Source organism: Anser brachyrhynchus (assembly GCF_964034855.1).
Source record: "Anser brachyrhynchus genome assembly, chromosome: 3".
Taxonomy (NCBI): Eukaryota; Metazoa; Chordata; class Aves; order Anseriformes; family Anatidae; genus Anser; species Anser brachyrhynchus.
Window position 1 is genome coordinate 36,174,155 of NC_137696.1, and position 22,564 is coordinate 36,196,718.

The window sequence follows — 22,564 nt, forward strand, 5'->3', positions numbered from 1 at the left end:
TCTTCATCCCCATGGAGATAAGCAAAATGGATCTACTTTTAATTGCAAAGCAAGAATATTTTATGTAAGGTTTTTCTTTAACCTTACACTGCTTTATGAAATGAACTGAAAACCGCTTTTTGCATAGATAAGAACTGAAATAAGGTAAAGTGATGTTTTCAGGTAGAGGTGGTCAGGGAGCACTCTGTTGTCTATGTTGTATATCTTCAGTATTTCACTTGCTTCACTTGCTGGAATAAATTACTTACTTTGAGAAAGGAGAACAATTACTGAAGAACTCTAATCCCAAGGATGACTGTAGGAATGTAATGCATATTTTAGTCTATGATTATATGGATTGAAAGAGTTGAGAGAAGTCATGCACGAACAAAACAGCATTTTTAAGATATAACTCTTCTGTTGACAAAAAATCCATTCTTTGCATGGAACCTAAATTAAATGAATACGTTGCCATGATTTGCTGTATAAAAAGAAACTTCATCAAAATCAACATGTTGCTTTCTTTAAGTCTATATTATAAGTGGCATTATCTGTTAATTTCATATTAATGTAAATGTTCTGAGTCAGAACGTTAGGTCACTGGACATTGTATCAGCTATGAATGAAGTGAGGCTGTAATAAGAGAGAAATTACTGTGCTTTGAAATGCGTTCCATTCTTCAGTGTAACAATTTGAAATACTTATTCTTTTATAGAAATGAACATTGAGACTTCAGAACTGCTGATTAGTATAATTCACTGTTCTAGTTTAATTCCAGAACTTATCAAGTACTTACACAGTCTTACATCAGTTATATATATATTCAGTGGGTTTTACTGGAAATAACTAGTGCAGAGGTAAAATAGCAGGAGTGGTTTCAACACAGGTCTGAAAAATTGCATAGAAAAAAAAAAAACAAAACAAAAGGTTACATTTCACCATTCCACAGGCAAATCTGATTCAAATGAGATGCAAACAGCTCATAAATAAATGAATTCACCATTAAGATTTAACGAATAGATAACACAATAATATCATTCCACAGTGTTTGATTCTTCAGGTAGCTTAGTATGAATTGCTGTTCTTAGCAGAGACCTTTAAAGTCCACAGAACTTGAAATCTTGAAATCTTCATTCAAGAAAAACTCTAGCTGAGGGCAGTTTGAGTTCTACTGGTGTAAGGATTGAAAAGAAGATTCTGAAAATACTTCCATGTTTGACTTTATTGTTGTTGTTCCAGTTGATAAAGGACAACAAGCATTAGATATGACAGTAATATAAAGAGTCAAATTAAATTGCTCATATTATGAAATATGTTGCAATATAGTCCACCTTTGAGATCTCCAAAGCTGCCTCCTTGAATCACACTCACAAGTTCACCAAGCTTTATACCACTGAGGCTGCTTGTCCTTCTGCTGGTTTTGAGAGCGATCTATCATTGTGCACTCAACCAGTCATTTTGGGACTGCCCTCTCTTTAAAAGGTGCAATGAGGACTACTACTGTGAACTGCTATTACTATTCATTGTGAAGTACAAACATCCAAAGGAAAAAAAGTTGTCTGTTAGTTGTTCTTTAAGACATGCTCATATATGCAGTCAGAATTTGTCCTCCTATTTTTCCTGCCAAAGTTTCTGAGGGATTTTCAGGTATTCTGAGACTGACAGGGGAACAAAAATTGTATGTGTGCTGCACAAGTTGGCTGAGGCAAGATGTGCAATCGTGTGAATGTAGACTGTACGTGTCAAGGAAAAGCAGTCATACATAGGTAGCCATTCTTTCTGGTTCTAATTGTCTTTGTTTCTTTTGTTTATCCTTTCATTCTGTTTCTCATGAAGAAAATCTGTCCTCTTGCTCTACAATAGGGGTATAATAATCCAACATCAGTGGGAAGAATAGGCCAATTTTATGGTATGTTTTTAATTGATGTCCTTGACTTCCATGATGTTTATCACAAGCATCTGTTATGCTGAATAATTTAAAAGAATGGTTAAGTAGTGAGGCTATTTGCAGAGGATACTCAGCAATTAGGAGAAGTTAGTCTCAGGAGTCTGAGCTTTTTTTAAGGATGCCTAAGAGGCATGTTGGTTGTGACCATGGTCTTTAAGAGGAGCAAAGAAGCTGTTTCATACATAGGTATTAAAAAGAAAAAAAAAAAAAAGAGTGCTATAGTTTCCCTGTGAAAAGAAGATAAGTATAAAAAATATTATAAGCTAGCTAAAAAATTATATTACAGAGTATGTGGTCTAAACAATGGATCTATTTAGCAAATTTCCAACACCCATCAGTGGCTTGTCTTGTGCAATGTCCAAACACAAGGAGTCTCTGAAGGAGTCTCTGTGGACTGGAAGTGATTTTGTATTTGATAAAAGGTGTGGCTCATTAGGTATAGGAATCAACTTGTAAAAATGTATATGTCAGGAGGCATTGCAGCAAAAGAGAAGGATGAAGTATTTTAAATAATAAAATCTTTCCTAACATCTTAATTCTTCAGAATTAGCTCAGCTGGTATTCAGGAATGATACAACAGGTATAGCATGGTTTTTCCAGTACTTTTCCTTATTTTACCAGCAAGTATTTCACCTTACAGAAGTATTGTGTAGTGCCTTTAAACATTACACAGAGTTCTGTGTCACTAGAGAAAAACTTGCATGAACAGTAAGAGAATTTGCCGTTTACCTTGTTCTTTGATTAGAGTCCGTTCTTGATATGGAGAAGCTCCCTGGGACCCAAGGGAACTCAGTGCTTGGTACTTAAAAGCTAAAGGCCCCAGACATTCTTCAGGCAGAAATCTGAGCAGTGCAGTAAATCTGTAATGCTCAGAATATGTTGGGCATGTGCAACTGGGCACTCATGCAGCAAACACAGGGCAACCCATCAAGCACCACCTGTAGGTGTCAAACTGACTGTATGTGCCCAGCTGGCTCCTACAAAGTCTGCTCAGTGTCATGCTGCATGTGTGATGGTTATGTGTCCAGGATTTCTGGCTGCCTGGCAGCTGCTACCCCAGCTGGACTGCCGAGTACCTGAGAAATTCTGGACAAACAGCCAAATCAGTGATCTAGAACAAGCCAAAACAGTAGCTCACCATAAGAAGTAGTAGATGTGACAAGTACACATCAGTGGAGAATGGAAGCTCTCTGAAAAGGGAGATTGCCTGCTTACTGTTTCACCACTTCTCTTCGAGCAATGGGATGGATATACACGGAAAAATAAAGCCTCAGTACATTTAGTCGCCATGGATTTCTTCTCTCTTGGGAAGCTGTCTGCATGTTGCAGATGTCCTCTGCTGCTTAACAGAGAGAGAGTCAGTCTTGCTCTCAGGACACAGAAGTTCTGTCAGAAAAAGCAACACAAGTAGTGTTTCTACCATACTTAATCTCGGGTGCGCAGCTATGCTATAAACTGCAGAGGGATGTCCCTTCTGACTAACATAACGAAGCACATTAGCTCTGCAAAACCTGCAGCCATCTGTGAGAAAAACAAAAGAGAAAACAGGCCACAGGGACAAACAGTCCCCCAGCTGTAATTTCCCAGCTGGGATGTTATTCAATGTGGCTCAGTGCCTAGAAGCCTCAGCCTGTTTCTGATCTCCAGGTCAGTTTCAAAGTAGTTTTGTAATAAACCAGGCATGTTTATGTGTCCACCAAAAATAGCAGTAGCTGTTAAAGCTGAAGCCATTCGGCATGGCTGACACAGTCACCAGATTCTTTCTCCTTAATTTCTTGGCCCAATTGTTTTGCAACATAAAGCTGAAAAAACATAGTTCCTATGTGTGTTTGTTCTGAATAAATATCTGATCATCTTGCCATTATGACTGCATTTTGGAATCTATTTTTTAAACATTATATTTTGGTTTTTGGAAATGTGGAATTAAAAATACAGAAAGACAGCTGATTTTCTGCAGATTTTATTTCTTAACCACCTTGTCACCATCTGCAGTTCATTCTTTGTTAGAAATGTGATTTACTTTGCTTTACAGGATGCTACTTCTTATTTTTCCATTTGATTACAAATCCTTCCATTTCAATTTATTTCCTTCTTTCCATAATAAAGTATAACTTACTTTTGCCCCAATTACACTAAAGTTCTTTTTCTGCTGATGTTCAGCTCACTTCAGGCATGATTTCTATGTCTCAGTTCAGCCAGTAACCTGTAGAGCACAATACATAAATCCTGTGATCTCTCTCAGCATCTTTGATATGATCTCCTTTCTCAAGGTGCCATGCAGGTAGAATAGGTGTCATGAATTTCCCACAGGCCTGGCTACAAAATGGTAGCTGGTTACTACCATCTTGGGCAGACTTAGAGCTGTGATGAAAATCTCCATAATCTATTTTCTTGTTTTAGGAGCAGCCAGTTGGCTCATAATATAAAGTGGTGGGTGACAGGAGTATATTTTTCTTTCTCATTAGTTAAAGGTTCATGTTAATACTTTTTTTGTTGTTGTTCTTTCAGTGTTCGTAGTGAATCAGAGTAGTCAATGAACTGCTGTGTTTGTAATCAACAAATCATATTTTTAATTTATGTGAGAGCTTGTGCCTAGAATCTCAAGAGAAATCACTGCAAAGTAGCATAGGAGCAGCAACTCATACTGTGTTGGAGTAGTGAGGTTATGTTTGATTAGTGTAATTCTTAACACCAACGATTAAGCAATGAACAATAAAGTAATACCTTTAGCTGAATGACAGTCCCCAGAAAACTGATAGTAAGATGAGCAAACAAGGAAGGAAACCAGACAAGAATACAAAGTCCATTATCGTAGCCTGTGAAGTAACAGTTTGCCTTTCTGTAAACAGGCGAGACAATCCATCTTTGTTACACTTAATGTAGGCAATGTAAATATCATAGGTCTAATTCTTGTCTCACTTCAGGAGCACCTAGATTGATGGCAGCTGTACCAGAGCTGTCTGCGCTGCCACTGCTCCAGCACCAGGTCATGCGTGGGTAGGTGTCAGAGGAGACAGAAGGAACGATGTTATTGCTATCCGTCTGTCAGTCCTTTGTTAGTGCAGGATTTGTCTCCCCTGATCTGCTGGATCTGAGGCTGAAAAGAGAATTAAGGAGCCCTAGCAGCCTCATGACAGCCTTGCTCCTTTTTCTGCTTATCCCTGTAAAAAGAGGAGAGAGGATACTATCTTCAGTAATGCAAAATAGTCCTTGCAGCAGCACTTAGGAAATTTTAAAAATGAAATTGTTTTGGAAGGTACAAGTCTTCTGGCTTCAGGGGGTAATACATATGTTTATGCCAATGCAAAATATTGTCCATTGTTTCAGTGTAGCTTACATATGTGTTTTTTTTACTTTCAAACAATAGGCAATGCTCCTGGGTAACAGTGCATAGGCTGAATGGGTCCTTAGAATGAGAAAACATGATTTGTCAAATGACTTATTCAGAAAATACCAAACTGAATGAATTAATTTGAACAGCTCTATTATGCTCCCCTGATGTGCTATTCTTTAAACAGAGGAACCTTATTAGTGTAACAGTCACTCCAGGCCTAAGATGCTAATGTTTTCTTTGGAACTATGTTGGAATCTACATATGTAGGAAACATTTTCATTTTATAATTATTACAAATGATGTTCTGTTCTTTAGAAGGAGAAGTATTTTCAGGGGAAAAAATTATGCTCAGGAAGAACCTAAGTAAACACTTTTTACTTAGGGTTTTCACTGGAATAACTAAAACCAAATGGACCGAGCTCATTGGACTCAATCAAGTTATGAACTGCCGTGACTATATACTTGGAAAAGTACCTCTCAGTAACAGATTTTCTGGTTGTAGTATGTCTACAGACTGAAAATAGTTAGTATTGCTGGATTGCTATGCTCCATTTTGCTACTTTATTAGGCTAATAAGTTCTGACACTGTCAGTTTTTTAAATTTCCTCTTTAAGAGAGAAGAGGTTAGATCACTATATTATAATTTTTAAAATATTCCAACATTCTTTTGTACACAAAGTTTCCCTTAATAGTGTCTTTATTTAGTACTGGGTATTCTGAGAATTTAGAAATGAGGAATCAGTCCCTCAAACTCTGGAGATGGTAGACCCATTAGCTCATTCAGAGTTACGCTGTCGAAGAATGATTCTCCTTCATGAGCACTGAAATAGAAAATTGTGTTTCATAGGATCCTGTGATTCATTTACACATCTGGCCAGCATTGATGCAGATTTGCAGTATATGCATACATACTTACATGTACTGAAATACAATAGCTTTTTTCCCAGTCAACCTAGTTCTTAAATCATGTAGAACTAGTGATGTCGCCACAGCTGGTTGTGAATGTTGCAGGAGGAGTGCAATCAACAGTGAATAGTTGTATTATGAAAATGTTCTCATGCACTTTTCTTAAAGCTGAAGGAAGACTTCTGTTCAGAGCTGATGATGTCATTCTGCAAGTTATATACAATCAGGATGCATTTTAAATTGCTGAGCAATTAAAGAAGCAGGGTTAGGCTCATCCAAAACACTAAATATATAAAATATTTTTGCAGAAAGCTGTTCCAGGTTTTACTAGGGTGTTAATATGCTTCTAATACACCCCCACACCTCCTGCCCAAAAAACAAACCAATCAAATAAAAAACCATTCAAGAGCTTGGTGTATTTATCACAATAAATAAGCATTAAAAAACTGTCACACACCCACTTCTACTCTGACCTTGTCTCCATCACTTTGAAAACCTGACAGGCCCTCAAAACATGATAGCATAGCTAAGCAGCTCCAGCACCGTAATTGTGTTATATGTATTTTATTTTGAATTTTCTGACATATCTGCTCTGATCCTAGCTTCAGTCTAATGTGTCTCATCTGAACAGAAGTCTCACAGCAATGTGAGCTCAATTCCAGGGCAATTGCTTGGGTAAGATAGTAACATTGAAAAGTGATGTGAAGGTATATAGTGAAGCCTGGACTGCTGAACTTATTTTTTCTGTTGGAAAGCCCTGGCCAGAAAAAATATCACAGAATGAAACTGGACATCGAGTTAGTGCACAGAAATCACAAAGCCACAAAGGTACTATAATAATAATAATAAATAAATAAATATTTTTTTATTTTTTTTTTAAATGTGCCTATCTTCTATCTGGGTATGTTCACTCTCTGTTCAAAATATTAATTAAGCCTGAGGTATAATTATCAGAAAACTTGCATGGGGTAAAATATCTTGTCTTTGAATTTGCCTGTTCATGCTCTAAGACCTGTTACTTATTTTCAAGCTTCTTAAATTTAGACATTTGGTAAAAAGAAAAAAAAAAAAAAAAAAAAAGACCCATATACAAAGCTGTTCCTCTGACTTTATTTTCATCATTCTTTATCTTCACATTAATTTCTCAGAAATAATCAAGAGATAACTTGTAGTTAGTCATATAGATGAGCATCCACAGCACTAATTCACAGATCATGATTTCTTATCCATATGGCATTGCTTTTCAGTCATGCTTTTGGGGCCAGATTAATATTTAATTCCTGAACAAATAGATGTGATAAACAACAGAGCAACAGCTTCCAGATGTGCATCATTTCTGACTCCTTTCCAGCATACAAGAAAAGATAGATGCACAGAATATTTCTTAACTTTGGACAACACGTAAAAAAAACTCTGACATTCAAGGTATAGCTTAAAGGAAATTCAGACACCTGGATTCAGGAGAGCTATCGAGAAACTAAAAAAGATTCTAGTCCACTTTTATTCCTGAAATACAACAAACTGCCTTTGCTAGTGCATACAGAAGTACTGCTATACTGACTGAGCTGACTGTCCAGGTGCCTATCTCCTATCCATAGAGAATCCAGAAATTACATGTTCTGCTGCTGAAGTCTCCTGGAGAGTACTTTTTGATAAACACCCATGCTTGGCTAAAAATGCTTGGCAGCATTGAATTCAACTTAAAAAAAAAAAAAAAAAAAAAAAAGGAAAACACATGAGTAGTGACAGCCAACTTTGGGATGATAGTATACAGTTCTGAGCATTTGTTTCTAAACTCAGAAGGCATCCAAGTTCTGAAATCCGGTTTCAAGGAGATGCTGAACTGCATTCCAGAGCACTTACTGTTTTCTGTTGGTTAGCCTAGATATCCCAGTATTGTATATGCATACTGTTATGAATTTATGTGCACTTTCCATATCGCTTCCTATGCCTTTGGGTAAATGGGTCTGTGGTACATTCTAGCATTCCCCCTGTTTAGATGAAAGGGACTTGGAGTACACCTCAACAATTGTACTGGGTCTGGCTGGGATGTAGGCCAGGCCTACAGAGCCTATGACAATCTGTACTAAAAGGAAAAGAGAGGTCCCAAATGCTATGATGAGAAAAATATAGTTTCTGTACAGGTTTGCTGTGTAGTCCTATCAAAGCATTTTTGTGTACCAACCAGGAGGTACAAAAGGCTGCCAGAAAAAAAGGAGAAAAAAAATGTGGAATAAAGGTCATTATGGAAATGCAGACCAAACAATGAACAGTTACAGAAATGCCCATCAATCAGAAAGTGTAAGCACCCATTTTAGTAAGAAAAATAATTATGATGTAATCTGGCCAGAACTAACAAGAACATGAAGGAAACGGGGAGGCAGGGGAGTTAGTCTGGAGGTTAGAAATGAAGTTGGAGCAAAATTTAGAGTACTATGTCTTGAGCAGCTCAAGAAACAACCAGTGAAGTCAAGTGCAGTGTTATCCTACAGCAACGTGTGGCAGAGAGGACTATCTCATAAGAAGCTTTCTGTTTGTAGATTATTTTATGCTTGAAGGTATTAAATCTGTTGATATAAACTGTTACTGTCTATGCTGAGTACTGCAAGGAAAGGACCATATCCCAGTCAGACATTTTAAATAGTAATCTCAAAACGTGCAGTAGTCTACACCGTAATAAAATGTACGCATTTGAATCTGTGATAGATAAATTTCAAAGAATGAGAGTACGTTAGGAGAATTGTACATTTCCAAATGTGTTTGTTTATGTGCTGAGTGTAGACTGTGTTTTGAAACCATGGATTTGGTGGAAGTTGTACTTCCAATTCTGAACCTGTTGTCTTTCTGGGGTTCTCTGACTGATGAGTTCTACTAAATACCATCATTTACCTTGCTCTTAGTGGTCTGCCCAATCTCTTTGCTGGCATTTACTGTTTCTACTCCTTTGTGACTAGCACAGCCTGCAAAAGACTGTTTAGTAGTATTTCACGTGTTCCAGTTAACTTGATAATGTCACAGCTTAAATTGTCAATGAAGATATGCTTCTGCTGAGTTGCCAAACTGTGCTGGAATAGCCAGAACACAGGCACGTTCTTGCTTCTACCTCCTCTATTTTGGGGTCAGAATCCTTTGATAGCAAACCTTGGGAGGGGAGAAAAGGGGGGCGGAAGGAGAAAGGAAAGCCAGTTAAATCTTAGACTGCTACAGATATTTCTTCTGTGAACAAAAGGCAGAAATCTGCTGCCGCGGGTTATACTTTATGATATGTTGCTCAAGTACTGTCATTAATATATTTTTGATACTAATGAGCCTCATCTTACCTTGAAAAATATGTTGGCTATTGTTAGAAGACCCTGAGTGCTTCAGTAGTGATTTTTCTTTCCTGATGCCACAGAGACTTTCTGAAAGTTACGGCTTGTCAGCGTACATGGAGATTTGGCCAACCTTGTATTCCAGAATAGATCACTTGCCTCAGAAACAGTGTTGAGTCAGGTTGCTAGTGCAGACTATTTTGCCTTCCCAAGTTGTCCTCAAAGAACTATTTGGCCCTTTTTTTTTTTTTTCCATTGGAGCAGGACAAGTGATATAAAGAAGAGTCAGAATTTGCCCCAAATATTTCTCTGGCTCAGAAAAAGGCTGAACAGCTTGCCTACTGTTACTGTTGTGGGATGATAAGATAAAATAGATGTTTTTGTTGTTCTTCCATGACTTTTCTTGACAGATACTTACTATCATATGTTGTGTTCTTATAAAATTTCAGCACCAGATTTTCAAAAGTATCTAATACATCTGATAAGATTTCCAATAACTATCTCCATTTGAAGTTTCCTCATTTGAGAAATTACTTCATTCAAGTATCTCCATTTGAGTTCAGTGTCTCCAAGTCAAATGCCTGAGTAGAGATAAGATATTTTAGAAATCCTTTGTAAGCTGTTAAAACTCCGGCCTCAAGTTCAGTTGAAAATATTTCCCTACAGGGCTTATGGAAGTTATGTGAGTACCCTGCTTCTCCATCTCTAAAACCTTCCTCATAGATGATTTGCTGAATATACAGCTTCAATATGTTCTCATTCAGCAAGATTCCTTGTCCTCCTCAAGTGGGTGCATACAACTTTATTAATCAAATGCAATTGATCCAGATCCTAGAGTAGGTCTAACTGCATATGTAGGGACCTTGCATTACTAACAGTGAACCTGCCTACTTCTGCAGGCCAAGAGACAGTACAACACTTGTTTATATGTTGTGGCTTATTTTGTCCTACTAACGTCTGAACCACTTAGAGATTTGTGGGTCTGTGCAAGCTATCCAGGACAACCACTAGACAGTGAAAGAAAAATGCACTCTCTACTGGTCTAATTACACTAGAACATTATGCAGAAACTCTCAAAACAGTCCTCTCTCAGCGTGGCTTTGTCATGGGTGAAAGTTGTGTTAGTGTTTCAGCCAGCTAGTCAGCTGTGACTCAGATATACATATCTCTGCACTGTGCCTTGAAAATATAACCTCAGTTGAATTAAACAGTTGTTATGACTGTTAGAGACTAAACATAGATCTAACGCTTAGGGCCTCAGAGCATCATTAGGAGCCCCAAAAGTCCTAGGTGGGTGGATAATCTCCAGGAATGGGAGGCTCCTTGAGTGCATAGGAAGATGTTCTGCTAGATATTTTGTGTAACGACAACAAAGATTTAAAGATGAAGAAAGAAAAAGATACAGTACCCTCACTAAGGTGTGAAGATTTCAGGATCTCCAGGAAGTTAAGCTAAACACAGACTTGGAAAATGTTGTAAAATTATATCAAAGGCTTAAGAAATAAAACAGGAGATGATAGATTATTGACTAAGGCTCCAGCCTGTCAAAAGCTAAGTCAGAAGAGACCATGCAACAAGTAAAAGGTCTACCCACAATAGTAGATACCAATATTCCCAAAGGGAGGAAGTTAGGGTAGTATGTGTACTCTTAGCTTGTCCCATATTTTATCCTTTAAGTTAGCAGTCTTTGAAAAATTACAGTATTATATTAAATGTCTGATTAAACATAAGAGAAGCTTTAAAACCTGTAAGGTGGACTCAAGTGAAGCTGAAAAAATGTACATTTTTAAATCAATTTTTTTTTTAATTGCTACATACTAATTTTTGTATTGGCTTGAATTGTATTCAGTATTGTCAAAGCATTCATTGTCTGAAATAAATTGGAAGATAATTCTAGCTCCTGGAAATAGTCTGGAGGAATACAAAGACAAAAAGTTACAGGAGAAGCATATTATTCAAGTTAGTGATTCTGACATTTAGTTAGCATATAGGATACTTTCCTCTGCTTTACATCACTCCTAATTAGACTGCCCTATTCCATTTTGTCTTCTCCATTTCCCTCCTTGCTTTTGTCTCCTGTCACAAAGCTGAAGTTCTGCGTTACCAGTTCATCTCTTTTCTATACCTCAGGATGGTACATGTGTCCAGAAACACAGGCCAAAACCAACAGATTTATCACAGCCTTAATGACAGCTGGCTGCATGCTGAGTGAATTCTTAAATTCCCCCAAACTACCTTTTTGCCAAAACTTGTGGAGTTGCAGCATTCAACATTTTATTGGGACTGTTATCTCCAAATGAAGAATGACTCCACTGGAAAAAAAATATTTTATATCAGCTGCAGACCTATTTTTAGCTTCTTGTTTGGTGAAACTTCAGGAAACATAATTAGCCATATGTTGTGAGATGTTCGCCAAGTCTTAAATTCAATTTTTGCAGACCACATTTGAGCACTACCTTGTCCACAACTTTACACTGTTGGAATCAGAAGATTTTTTTTGTTTGTTTGTTTTTAAATGAGAATGTGATTCTTCATATTTCTTTGGATAAATATTTGTGTTTATGAAGGTTTTAGAACTGGCAGTACTAAAGATTGAAATCTTCCATTTGTTTATATGGGAAGGCAAGAGTACTGGAATCATCCCCTAATTCTGTCACTTATGAACTTCAAAACTTGCATTGGGGTGATGGTGTTCTCAGAGAGAGAAAAGTAGAGCAGGTCAGGAACATTCATTCTCCTCCACAAGTATTTGTAGTACAAACAGAACAAGATTATTCTAATCAAAAGCATAGACAGAAAATGTTAACTTTTTTGTTAAAAATAAGAGCTTCTATGTAAACAAGAGGTGTGGGTATTTTTGTTTTATTTTGTTTTGTTTTTCCCCAAAGGAAATCTAAATAGTCAAATTTCAAATTGGATTAAAACAAATTGAAAGATTAAGTCATATCTGGCTAAGTCTTGGTATGGAATTATAGTCAGGTGCCTCATTATAACATCATATCTTTTGACCAAAATTCCTATTTGGGCTGCTTTTCCTGAAATACGATTATAGTTCTTCCTCAGGAATTTTTCTGTGAAATGAAGTTCAGTTTCTGCTCCCTGAATAAGCAGTTTGGACTATGTGATTCAGACAAATGTGACCTTTCTATTTCTATAGAAGAAAAAAGAAAATTGTTTTGCTATAAGAATGGTAAGACTGAAATTTTCCTAGCCAAAGAAGTTTTCTTTGGTTCCCCTATGATTATAGGTGGTCTGGTTCCAACTTCTCTTTTTTTTTTTCATAAAGTCGCCAAATATAAGAAGGACAAGATGTCTTACATGTTATGGTCCATGTCATGGATGGAGCAGAAGTGTATGAAGGCTAGAAGGAAAGGAGGGAGGAGCATTTGGGACAGTTTCACACTGTTGGCTGGCTAACAAATAGTTTGCCATAAAAGTAGGGCTTCTGCAGCCTCTGTGCTCTCTGTCCCAGCTGTCTCTGTACCGGTAAATTCTTGGTAATTGAAAGTGAAGCCTCTTGGCTATAATCATTTAAAAGAAACAGCTCCTATATTCTTCTGTTTCCATGTATTTGTGTTGACTGAAGACTGTTATATATCAGTTTGTAGTTCAGCCTTCCTTTCATTGACTTCTTTTACTTGCTTTTTTTCAGTTGACCTCATTGCTGCTTGACAGAAGTTTATGCAAAACATTTGGATTGTTGCAGATCTGTTTCTAGCAAGGTTAAAGGAAGAGAAATAACTCTATTGAAATTGCATATTGACAAGATAGAGAACTTCATGTATAAGTCACCTTCATTTTCAGTTGGCTTACATGAGGTTACATGTATAGTTGGCATTCTGAGAAACCTAAGTTAAGGTCAATCCATTGAGATGAATCACAAGATTGCTATGAATTTTCATAACTGACTCATGGTTCAATATAGAGTGAGTAACATCACCATGTCTGATACAGTACAATACAAGGATCTAAATATCCAGAATAACAAAAAGCAATGCGAGTAAAAATTATGTTTAATTACTTTTCAGTGAGTATTGACTTCAGTCTTGTTGCTTTATAAAGCTTTCAAAGCACAAATAATATAAGTGTTGATAATTTAAATAAGCTTCATCTGTAAAAATGATTAATCAAGTTTTCTTTTTTTGTTTGTTTTGTTACAGAAATCAGGATCTTACTTAACTGAATGCCTTTTTTTTTGGTTGTGTTAGAGCTGAGACAGGATTTATTTGGTTAGCTGGGGTATGTGAGGTTAGTTCTTTCAGTTAATCTGTTTCTCAGTAGCTGAAGGCTTTTCTTAATATTACAGATAACTTTATATAGAGAAGAATTCACTAGTTTAAAGAACTAATAGAGAAGACTAGAACTAATTGAAAAGAATAAAGCTCACTGTGCAGCAAAATGGGAATCTGCAATATCTCTTTTATAGTAGGTAGTGAGGTTATGAGTAGGTAGTTTTGTTTGTTTGTTTGTTTTCGGGGGGGGGGGTTTGTTTTCTAAAACCATACAAAACAAAATAACTTGGCTGTTATATTGTAATGTATTGCATACAATACCTGTTCACAATGCTGCTGAATACTTAAGAATTATTCTCTTAATTCTTTAGAGAAGGTTAATTATTCATAGTTCTTTAGTACTTATAAAGCAGTCTAATCCTCATGACCTGTGAATTTAAGTCTTTTTTTTTCCATTCTCCGTTTAAGCATTTGACAGCACTTAATGACTTAATTTGCTCTGATTAGCTTACTTTATAAGTCTTCACTAATGAGTAAAGATGTTTTTAGTTCAGAATACATGCTAATATGATGCACATAGTCATCAAACTGGAAAAAAAAAATGAATCCATCATGGATATTTTTTCCTTTTTTTTCTATTCCTAGTATCCAGATGTATAGATTAGTAAAGACTGTGAACAAGTCTCTGCTTAGCAATTGTTTTAATTTCAAACCTTAAAAGACATAATCCATTCCCCCCCAGAACACATATACTCTGAAGCTGCACATTAAGGGTTATGTTTTTCCTTTATTGTTTACATTAATATCAATGAATAATGTCTTCCCATGGGGTAATCTAATTATGGTTTGAAATAATTGGTGAACTGGAACAGTGTCATAGATCAAGGAGGAAATTAATAAAAGGGTAAAGGTGAATTATACAGGGCATGAGATCCTAGCTAGGAATAATGAGATAATGAAATTAAGTCAAGTTTCCATCAAACACCAGTGATATCTGTACAGTGAGTTCCACTGAGCAGTGGAACTTGCAGAAGCTCTAGCACATGTGATATTTAAAACTGAGTTGAACAAACATGAAAAAAAATGGATTGTAGGGAACCAATTTTTCACTGGCAATGAGGTGGACTGGATGACCTAATATCTCATTTCTACTGCTAGCGTCTACAAGTCTGTTTAAACAAATACTTGGAATTCTGTGTGTCTTCTAACCTCACTTGGACTTCTTTTGTAGCAGGAGCAGCAGGAGCTCATTATCCTGTGAAAGTGCTTGACAGTAAATAGCTTCATTTTCAGTCTTTCATATTGGACAAAATTAAATTTAGGGTACATAGAGCCAAATTGTGCCTACCTGCTTACTTGCAGCAAGGAGAGCTCAGAAAAGCACTTGTCCTATGGATCAAACGAAATCCCCTTAAACTGGCCAACTGCACGTGGGATTTCAAATGGTGGAAAATAAGCAATGACTTCATTAATTTTTGACATTTTAAAATTCTGTTTGCATTTTTGTCTTTTGCAGACCATCTGAAAGGAGAGCTAACCCAGAGGCATATTCAAAGAGCTGTTCTAGGTAAGACTGAAACACTTGGAAGCAACAGGGATCACAAGTTATCTCCTTTGGCTTAATCTTTTTGTTGGGCAGGTTGTACTTTTTACAACAGTTTATGCCACAATGTTGCAACAATAGCCAATACCTTAAAGAACATGGAGTCTGTGAACTTTGCCAGAGATTTGGCTCAAAAGGCATCTTCTTTTATATGTGGTGAGAAAAAAATGGTGAAAAAGCTTTGGTTTGGTGTTTTTGTTTTGTTTTCTTCTAACTGTAAAAGCAATCTTACCAGGGTGACCAAAACAAGAACAGAGAGGTCTAATATCCCTGCATTTTTTAAATTTATTTGTGTGTGTTTATATCCTTTGTGATGACTCTTGGATTCCCACTAACAGATATTGATTTGTCCTAAAACTGAGCCTCTAGTTAGCCATCAATCTAACATCTTTTTAAATTTTCCTCATTCCAAGAGTGACCGAAGGCATATACAGGTCATTTCTTTTACATCTAGTTATAGAAGTTGAAAAGTTATTCCTTGCAGCTTCTGTTGACACAGCTGTGAAGCTATAAGTGTCTACGTAAGTTGTTCACATAAGAGTAAACTCATCCAAATTTGGTTTAAGGTGCTTTAAGTGGACTCCACTGACTTTGTACTGAAACAGCCTAGGAGTGTCCATATCAGACCACTTCTGGAACAGTAAACTGCAGCTAAAATGTAACAGAAAAAAAAAAAAAAAACACCTGCTGGGGGCAAGAACAAGTTAAGCCCACCTCAATTAGATCCATAAAATGGATCTAAAATGATGTCATGGACCTTCTTCATGTAAAAGATGGAGCTAACTCAGACCTGAATGCATTTTATGGTTTTATTTCAATGGTATACATAACACAGGAAATAATATTTGTCTCTTAATTAGAGAGAGGAAATTTGGGTGCTTGCTTTCCTCACAAAAGTCAGGAAAACAAATTACTGCAAAATAATAAAGTAGTTTCCCCTTTCTCTTTCTAATTTATCCATGTACATGTCAAGCTCTGTTGATGTTAGTATTTTATACGCTTTTTCTTTTTTAATTTTATGTAAAAATCAGCACTGAAAACTAATGCTACCCATGTCAATAAAGCCCAAAAGTCAAACTCAAATTATTTTGATCAGTGTCTGAAGTTCAGCCTGAAAGTGGTAAATTTATTATCACATGGAATTCTTTGTTTAATTCACTGTTTTTAATATTATTTATTCATGATGTCACATTGAGAAGTTACACCAAGATGAATCATAGCAATGCTGTTTATTAGAATTCCTTATTCGATGTTTCCAAAAAATAAGAAGTGATATACTTTCTGCATGTTTCAATCTGCATGATGACATCTTGTATGTCTTATATACTGATTTCTTAATATATAGACATTTGTGTTGCAAATGCTGTTTTGAATAACTATCTAAGCTGGTTTTCATAAAGCGGGTAAGCATAATTTTTTCATGTGTTTAGGAAATGACATAGTAGTGACTTTATCAGCTATACATTCACATTGTAAATATTCTCTTAGTATTCCATAACGTAGCAGGCAACACATGCATTTTTGGCTTTTGTTTTGAACATTCCTATCTGTTTATCATCACTAAGTCTGGACCACACAAAGTATTTTGCAGACTTTTGTTTCCCCTTCGCTATTCATTCTTTTAAATGCTCTGGATATTTTGACTTAATATTTATTCTATGAGTTGGGAGAGTACTATTTGCCTGCCTGCGTATTTGGATGAATATTCTTCCAAGGAGTAACAGGTGTCAAGTCTCCCAAGATCTTTCTTGATGACCAGAATGTCATCAAGATATTTTTAAATGAAAACTGTCTGGTAAAAAGGCTAATTAAGAGTCTGTTGAAATCCCAACATGAAATAAAACACACCATTGTTTCAATTAGAAACTAAGTTAACATCTTCCAGCTGCCTTTTTTTTTTTTCCTTAACTTAAAGCATTTTATGGTTAAAATGCTTTAAGAAGCTATTTTAGTTGGATTTTAAACAGTGTAGATCTGTTTCCCCGATGGCTATGCTTAAGATGTGAATTTCTCATTGAAGGATAACTCCACTACTTATCCATTGTTCTTAGTGCTCTCTTTTTTATAACACCATATGCTGGAAGTTAACAAAGGACACAAATAGATGGGAGGTTTCACTGGAGGCAAGAGAGTACTCCATGTTTTTCAGTACACAACCAGAAACAATTGAATACTTTGTGTAAAATTGCAAGGATTCACTCTCAGTGTCACTTCCATCTTTATTAATGACAAGAATACCTCATTATGCAAATACCTTCTTTTATTCAGTAAGACCTTTCAGAGTAACATACGGTCTGAAGGGGTAAGAATTGGCAAGATTGAGTCCAAAATTATGATACTTTTTTTTCTCTCTTTTCATATTCTTTCTGCTGTTCTTTACTTCCCTTTCCACCTTCTCATTGATCTCCTCTTTCACTTTTCCTAATTCCTCCTGCCTTAATTTTCCCCTCATTCTTCCATTCCTCCCCTTTTCTGTCTTCTCTCAAGTTTTTCCCTCCACAATATCATTCACTTCTGAATTTTCCTTCTTTAAAGGCTTGTATGATTCTTTCCTCTGCCTTTTCACTTCCTTCTGCATGTTTAACTGCATTTTTAGGTAGTATTTAGAATGAAATAATGTGCACAGCACTGAAGTACTGACAGAGCAAAAACAGTGAGTCACCAGGATGCCTCTGGTTGGAAAAGGTGGAAGAAAAGGTTGGAAATAAAAGCTTCCTCTGGGTTTGCAATGGTTTAGAATGCAATTGTGTGTTTTTTATTATATCATTATCTGAAGATACTTTAAACTAGCATTTCAGTAAAATAAGGACCTGGTTCTTCATTATCTTATTCTGGTGTTACATTGATTGAATGTGATTGCAAATAGACAATTAGGCTAATGTAACATCATTCACCAGCAGTGGGAGGAGACTGAATCCTAAACTGGAACCATCTGATTACCCAGGAAAACCTATGACATACCATACTGGGAACACAGTCCTATTGGGATGCATGCTGGCAAAGGCATGTTTTGTACAGTAACTTTCCATAACAGAAACAACTGTACTGAGACTAATAAAGATTTGTATATTCAACTGCATCTCAAGTGGAGGCCTCTGTTGTGTTAACTCTGGAAGTTAGAAAGGACCCATGAATATACACTTGGCTCATGTGCCCATATCAACAGAAATGTTTACTAAATCTGCAAGTCCCACAGCTTTTCTGTCAGCTTCAAACAGATCTTGACAGAGTTTCATACACAGAAATTTCATAATGTGCAGCCTGAAACATTTCCTAAATCAAGGTGAAATGATGCATCATCTTCAGCATATCATGCCCCTCTTTAGCAATAATCACAATTACTTTCTGAGCTTAATTGAAATGCAGTTTTGCAGCTTTCCATTTCAAATGTTTTTCCTATCAGTCTCTTTCTCCATTAGCCTCCTTTTTTTTTTTTTTTTTTTTTTAATAAAAGTTTTGAAACTGTTAGCAATCTATTAGTTCTTTTGGGATTCCCCTGAAAATATCCTGAAGGGGCAACACTTTTTGGTGTCTGGAGAAATTTGTTGGGACCAAATTAATCTCTTTCTGCACAACTCCATCGTTCTCTGTAGAGCTATTTGGGAAAAAAAACGCAATATCTAACATGGATAAAGATGATAAATATGGGTCTTTGTAAGGAATCTGCAACCTTAGTAAGGATTTCAGCGTCAAGGCCCAGTTTTATCAACATTTTATTTAAAAAAAAAAGTATGTTTTCCAGGTTTTGTAACTTTGTTTTTAGAAGTAAGAACTTATATTTCTTCTGTTATTGGAAGACCTATTCCCAAGACCATTTTTGAACAAACTTCCTTAGGGAGGGAAAAAAAAAAATATATTCTTCATGAAAAATAAAATGACTAGGTGAGTCAAAAATAACATACATTTCAATCCCAGAAAAATGCATACTAGCATTTGGTTTAGAGTCTCAAATACTTCCTTGCCTTTCTTTGATTAGAAGTGAAAGAACAGCATTATCAGAACCAGGATTGTTAGAATCAGGAACTGCTGTTCCCACTTGTCCCACATGAGGCATAGTGCATGTCGTTAGAAAGGCTGTGCCACCATGGTTTATATCTGGTGAGTGTATAGGGGATGCTTAGGAACTGTATGAAAATCCTCCCTGCAACCATTGAAGCATCCCACAGACATATATAAAGTTGACTAGACTAATAATCAATAACAGTCCTGAACTCATCTTCTGTGATCTGTGTGAATGGAAAGCACATAGCACTTCCAAATTGCTGGTTTGCATCAGAGTTAATCTCTTATTTAAATAAATCCATATTTAAATAAAATGAGCTCTGTTTCTTTCACTGCTTTACATCTTGTAACTGAGAAGCCATTTAACTTTGTTCATGTGAAGCAGAGTCTTGATCTGTCCTAATGCCATGAAATGAGGAGGCACAAGTGTTTTCAATCACAAAATGACAGAAGCTGAGAAAAGTGGCAGTCTGTGTTTTCCCACACAAGTCCAATGCAATCCATGGAAAATAATAGATGGCCTGCTTTAAGGCCATCATTCCTGGCACTGAAAAATGGTATCTTATATATAGGCTAAAAAAAAGACCTTTGGAGAAATATTCAGTTTGTCTGAAGTCCAGAATTTTAAGGGTTTTTGTTTTGTTTTGTGACAAGAGATAACCGTGTGGGTCTGTTCATGTATTTTCAACCCATAAAATATGCTATTTTTAGGGATAAAAATAGGAAAAGAAAGTATAGTCAGTTTCCAGTGGTCTCTGAATACAGGAAAGGTTTCTCTTAGAAATTCACAATTTTGTTATGCATAATATTTAAGTGTGTTGTGTTCTTCAAGTACTTGTGCTTGAAATCTCAACCAACAGCAGTGCTTTTATTGTAAAAGTTCACTGCTCCTGTGCATGGAGGGCACTGATTTTATTCCTAGGGTGTCCTCTAGTGGTTCCAAAGCCACTCTTTTTAGTGATGGATTTCTTAGGTCTTTCTATTATTTCAAAGGAAAACAATCAGAGATGCTTTGCATTAAGGTTTATTTTTGGTTTTCTGTTTCTGACAATGTTGGTAAAATTGTGCTTGTTGAAAATGATCATTTTTCACAATTACTAGGACAAAGATATAAATAGCAAAGCTGGCTGAAAATTCAGAAAACATTGCCTCTTTTCTTTCTTAAAAAGGAAAGATTTACTCTGCTGATGATAAGGATCTTCTTGAATTTGCTTTGTTTAATTATTGCAACATATTAAATGTCTTTAGAAATATTTGCTAAATAAGTTTTTAGGCAAATACTTGTAATGCTAATGGACAATGAATTTTGAATACATATTTAAGTCATTACACAGGATATTTTAAGTAGATTAGAGGTTCTTTGTAGCTTCTTGTTACTGTAGTGTAGCTAAGTCATTGCAATTATTCCAGGTGTGTCCCACAGGAAAACAGCATAGAATTTGGCTTCGGATAACTGTGAAGTTACACACCATAACAGACTTACTCTCTCAGACTCACATTCTTTTTTTGGGCTTAGTTTCAGTGCCATCTATGCCTAATACAAGGAGCTCTTGCAGAGCTTTTGTATTTTTGTACGTACTAAGTTCTTCTGTGAAGATGATCACAATCCAGAAAAAGAAACAGGGTTTTGAAGCAGCAGCTAGACAAGTGGCAGTGGATCCCATGCCATAGTACTTGACGTTTGTTGTCAGGTGTTATGGTTTTTTGTTTGTTTGTTTCTTTGTTTTTCCCAGTGTTATGTAGGAATGAATTTTCAAAACTGTACAAGTGTATTATAATAAGAAAATTCTTCTTAAACCTGGCCCTTCAGGCCTCAAGCCCACCCAGACCTTTCTTTCAGTAGGTTTCTCTTTAGCTGTTTCTAGGTTGTTTTCTAGTTTTGTTTGCTTCTTTGTATTTCTGTTACTCTTTTTATCAGGTTTTACTAGCTGCAGTGCTAAATTCTAGAGGCAGCCATGAGTTTTCTCTTTCATTGTGTCCTCAAGGAAGAGAGCACTGCATCTTTACGGGAAATCTTTGCAAGAATGTTGTTCTGAACTGTCAGAGAAAATTCTGAGATTGTTTTTGTGTTCCTATTAAGGAACACATATTCTATTCCACATGACCTACTCAGCTTCAGTTTATCAGATCTCAAAAAAGAATAGAAGACATCTTTGGATCAAGTGATATTTTTATTAAGAGTCATGAACTTGTAGCACAGCAATCCGGTTCTGAGTTTTATTGACACCGACTTTAAGATTTCGCTGTTGTTAGGACAGCTTGCAGTCCCTAAGTTTTCTTGCAATAAATATTTCTTCCAAAACACTAATGAGTTCAAAGGGAATTGTGTTATAATTTAGAGACTCCTTTAGGTGACTAGTAGGTAAAGAGACAGAATCTGGAAATGAAGCTCTTGATTCTCTAATTAGTCTACTAAAATTAAAGTATTAGGAAAAAGATGCTATGAGGATAGTTATATGCGTTAAAAGGGGTCCTCAGAGAGGTTTGCAGGATTTCCATCCTCAGACTTTTCAAGACATGTTTAGACAACCAAGTCTGATTCAGTTTTCACCCAACTTTGAGGCAACAGCCTCCCAAAGTCCCTCCCAACCAGAGTGTTTTGGTGATTCTAAGATATGACTTGAGGTGACCAAGTGAAAAAAAAAAGGTTTTTTTTGCACTGTCTACTGATTCTATGCCTAAGTTAGTTTTGCTCCAATACACCTTGGAGTAGTCTCTCCCTGTTGGCTCTGGTAGAACAACTGTGAGTAACTTACAAGTTAAGGAGCTGCAAACTTCTTCCTTCTGATTACATAAAGTTGAGTTTGTACGTTAAAGGCCATGTCCTGTGGGTTGTTGGGCAGCAGGCTAGTTCGGTACCAGTAAAGGTTTGCTCTGAGAGCTCTTTGTCCATGTAACAAACAGTTTTGTAATCTAATGAACTGTAAACAACCAATGAAGCTATTTTCACATCTGTATTTGCTTTGATTTTTTAAGGGTAAATGTAAAGGCAATAGCAACTTTACTTGATCAAGTAAATCATGTGACAAAGGCGTGAATGACAAATATCAGTGTTAATGGGGTATTCAGTGTTTCAGATCAAGCTACAAATCTGATGCAAAACTTCTTCCACTTTTTGTTTTGTTGTAATGGCCAGAAGAAATAAATTCACTATTTCTTTACCCAAAATTTTTCAAATTTTTAAGATCAAAAGAAAATAATGACTTGCAACAAGTAGTTACTGATGATGATAATATCCCACAAACATGC

The 22,564-nt window shown here is 36.2% G+C and overlaps 1 protein-coding gene across 2 annotated transcripts in view; it reads left to right on the plus strand.

The window, feature by feature from the left end:
* Nucleotides 1-22,564, plus strand: part of KIF6 (kinesin family member 6) — a 174,151-nt gene that overhangs the window by 125,967 nt on the left and 25,620 nt on the right. For both annotated transcript variants that reach the window (XM_080585370.1, XM_080585369.1), the window contains exon 16: nt 15,227-15,277. In XM_080585370.1, coding sequence (XP_080441496.1) covers nt 15,227-15,277 — 51 coding nt within the window. The remainder of the gene's footprint in view (nt 1-15,226; nt 15,278-22,564) is intronic.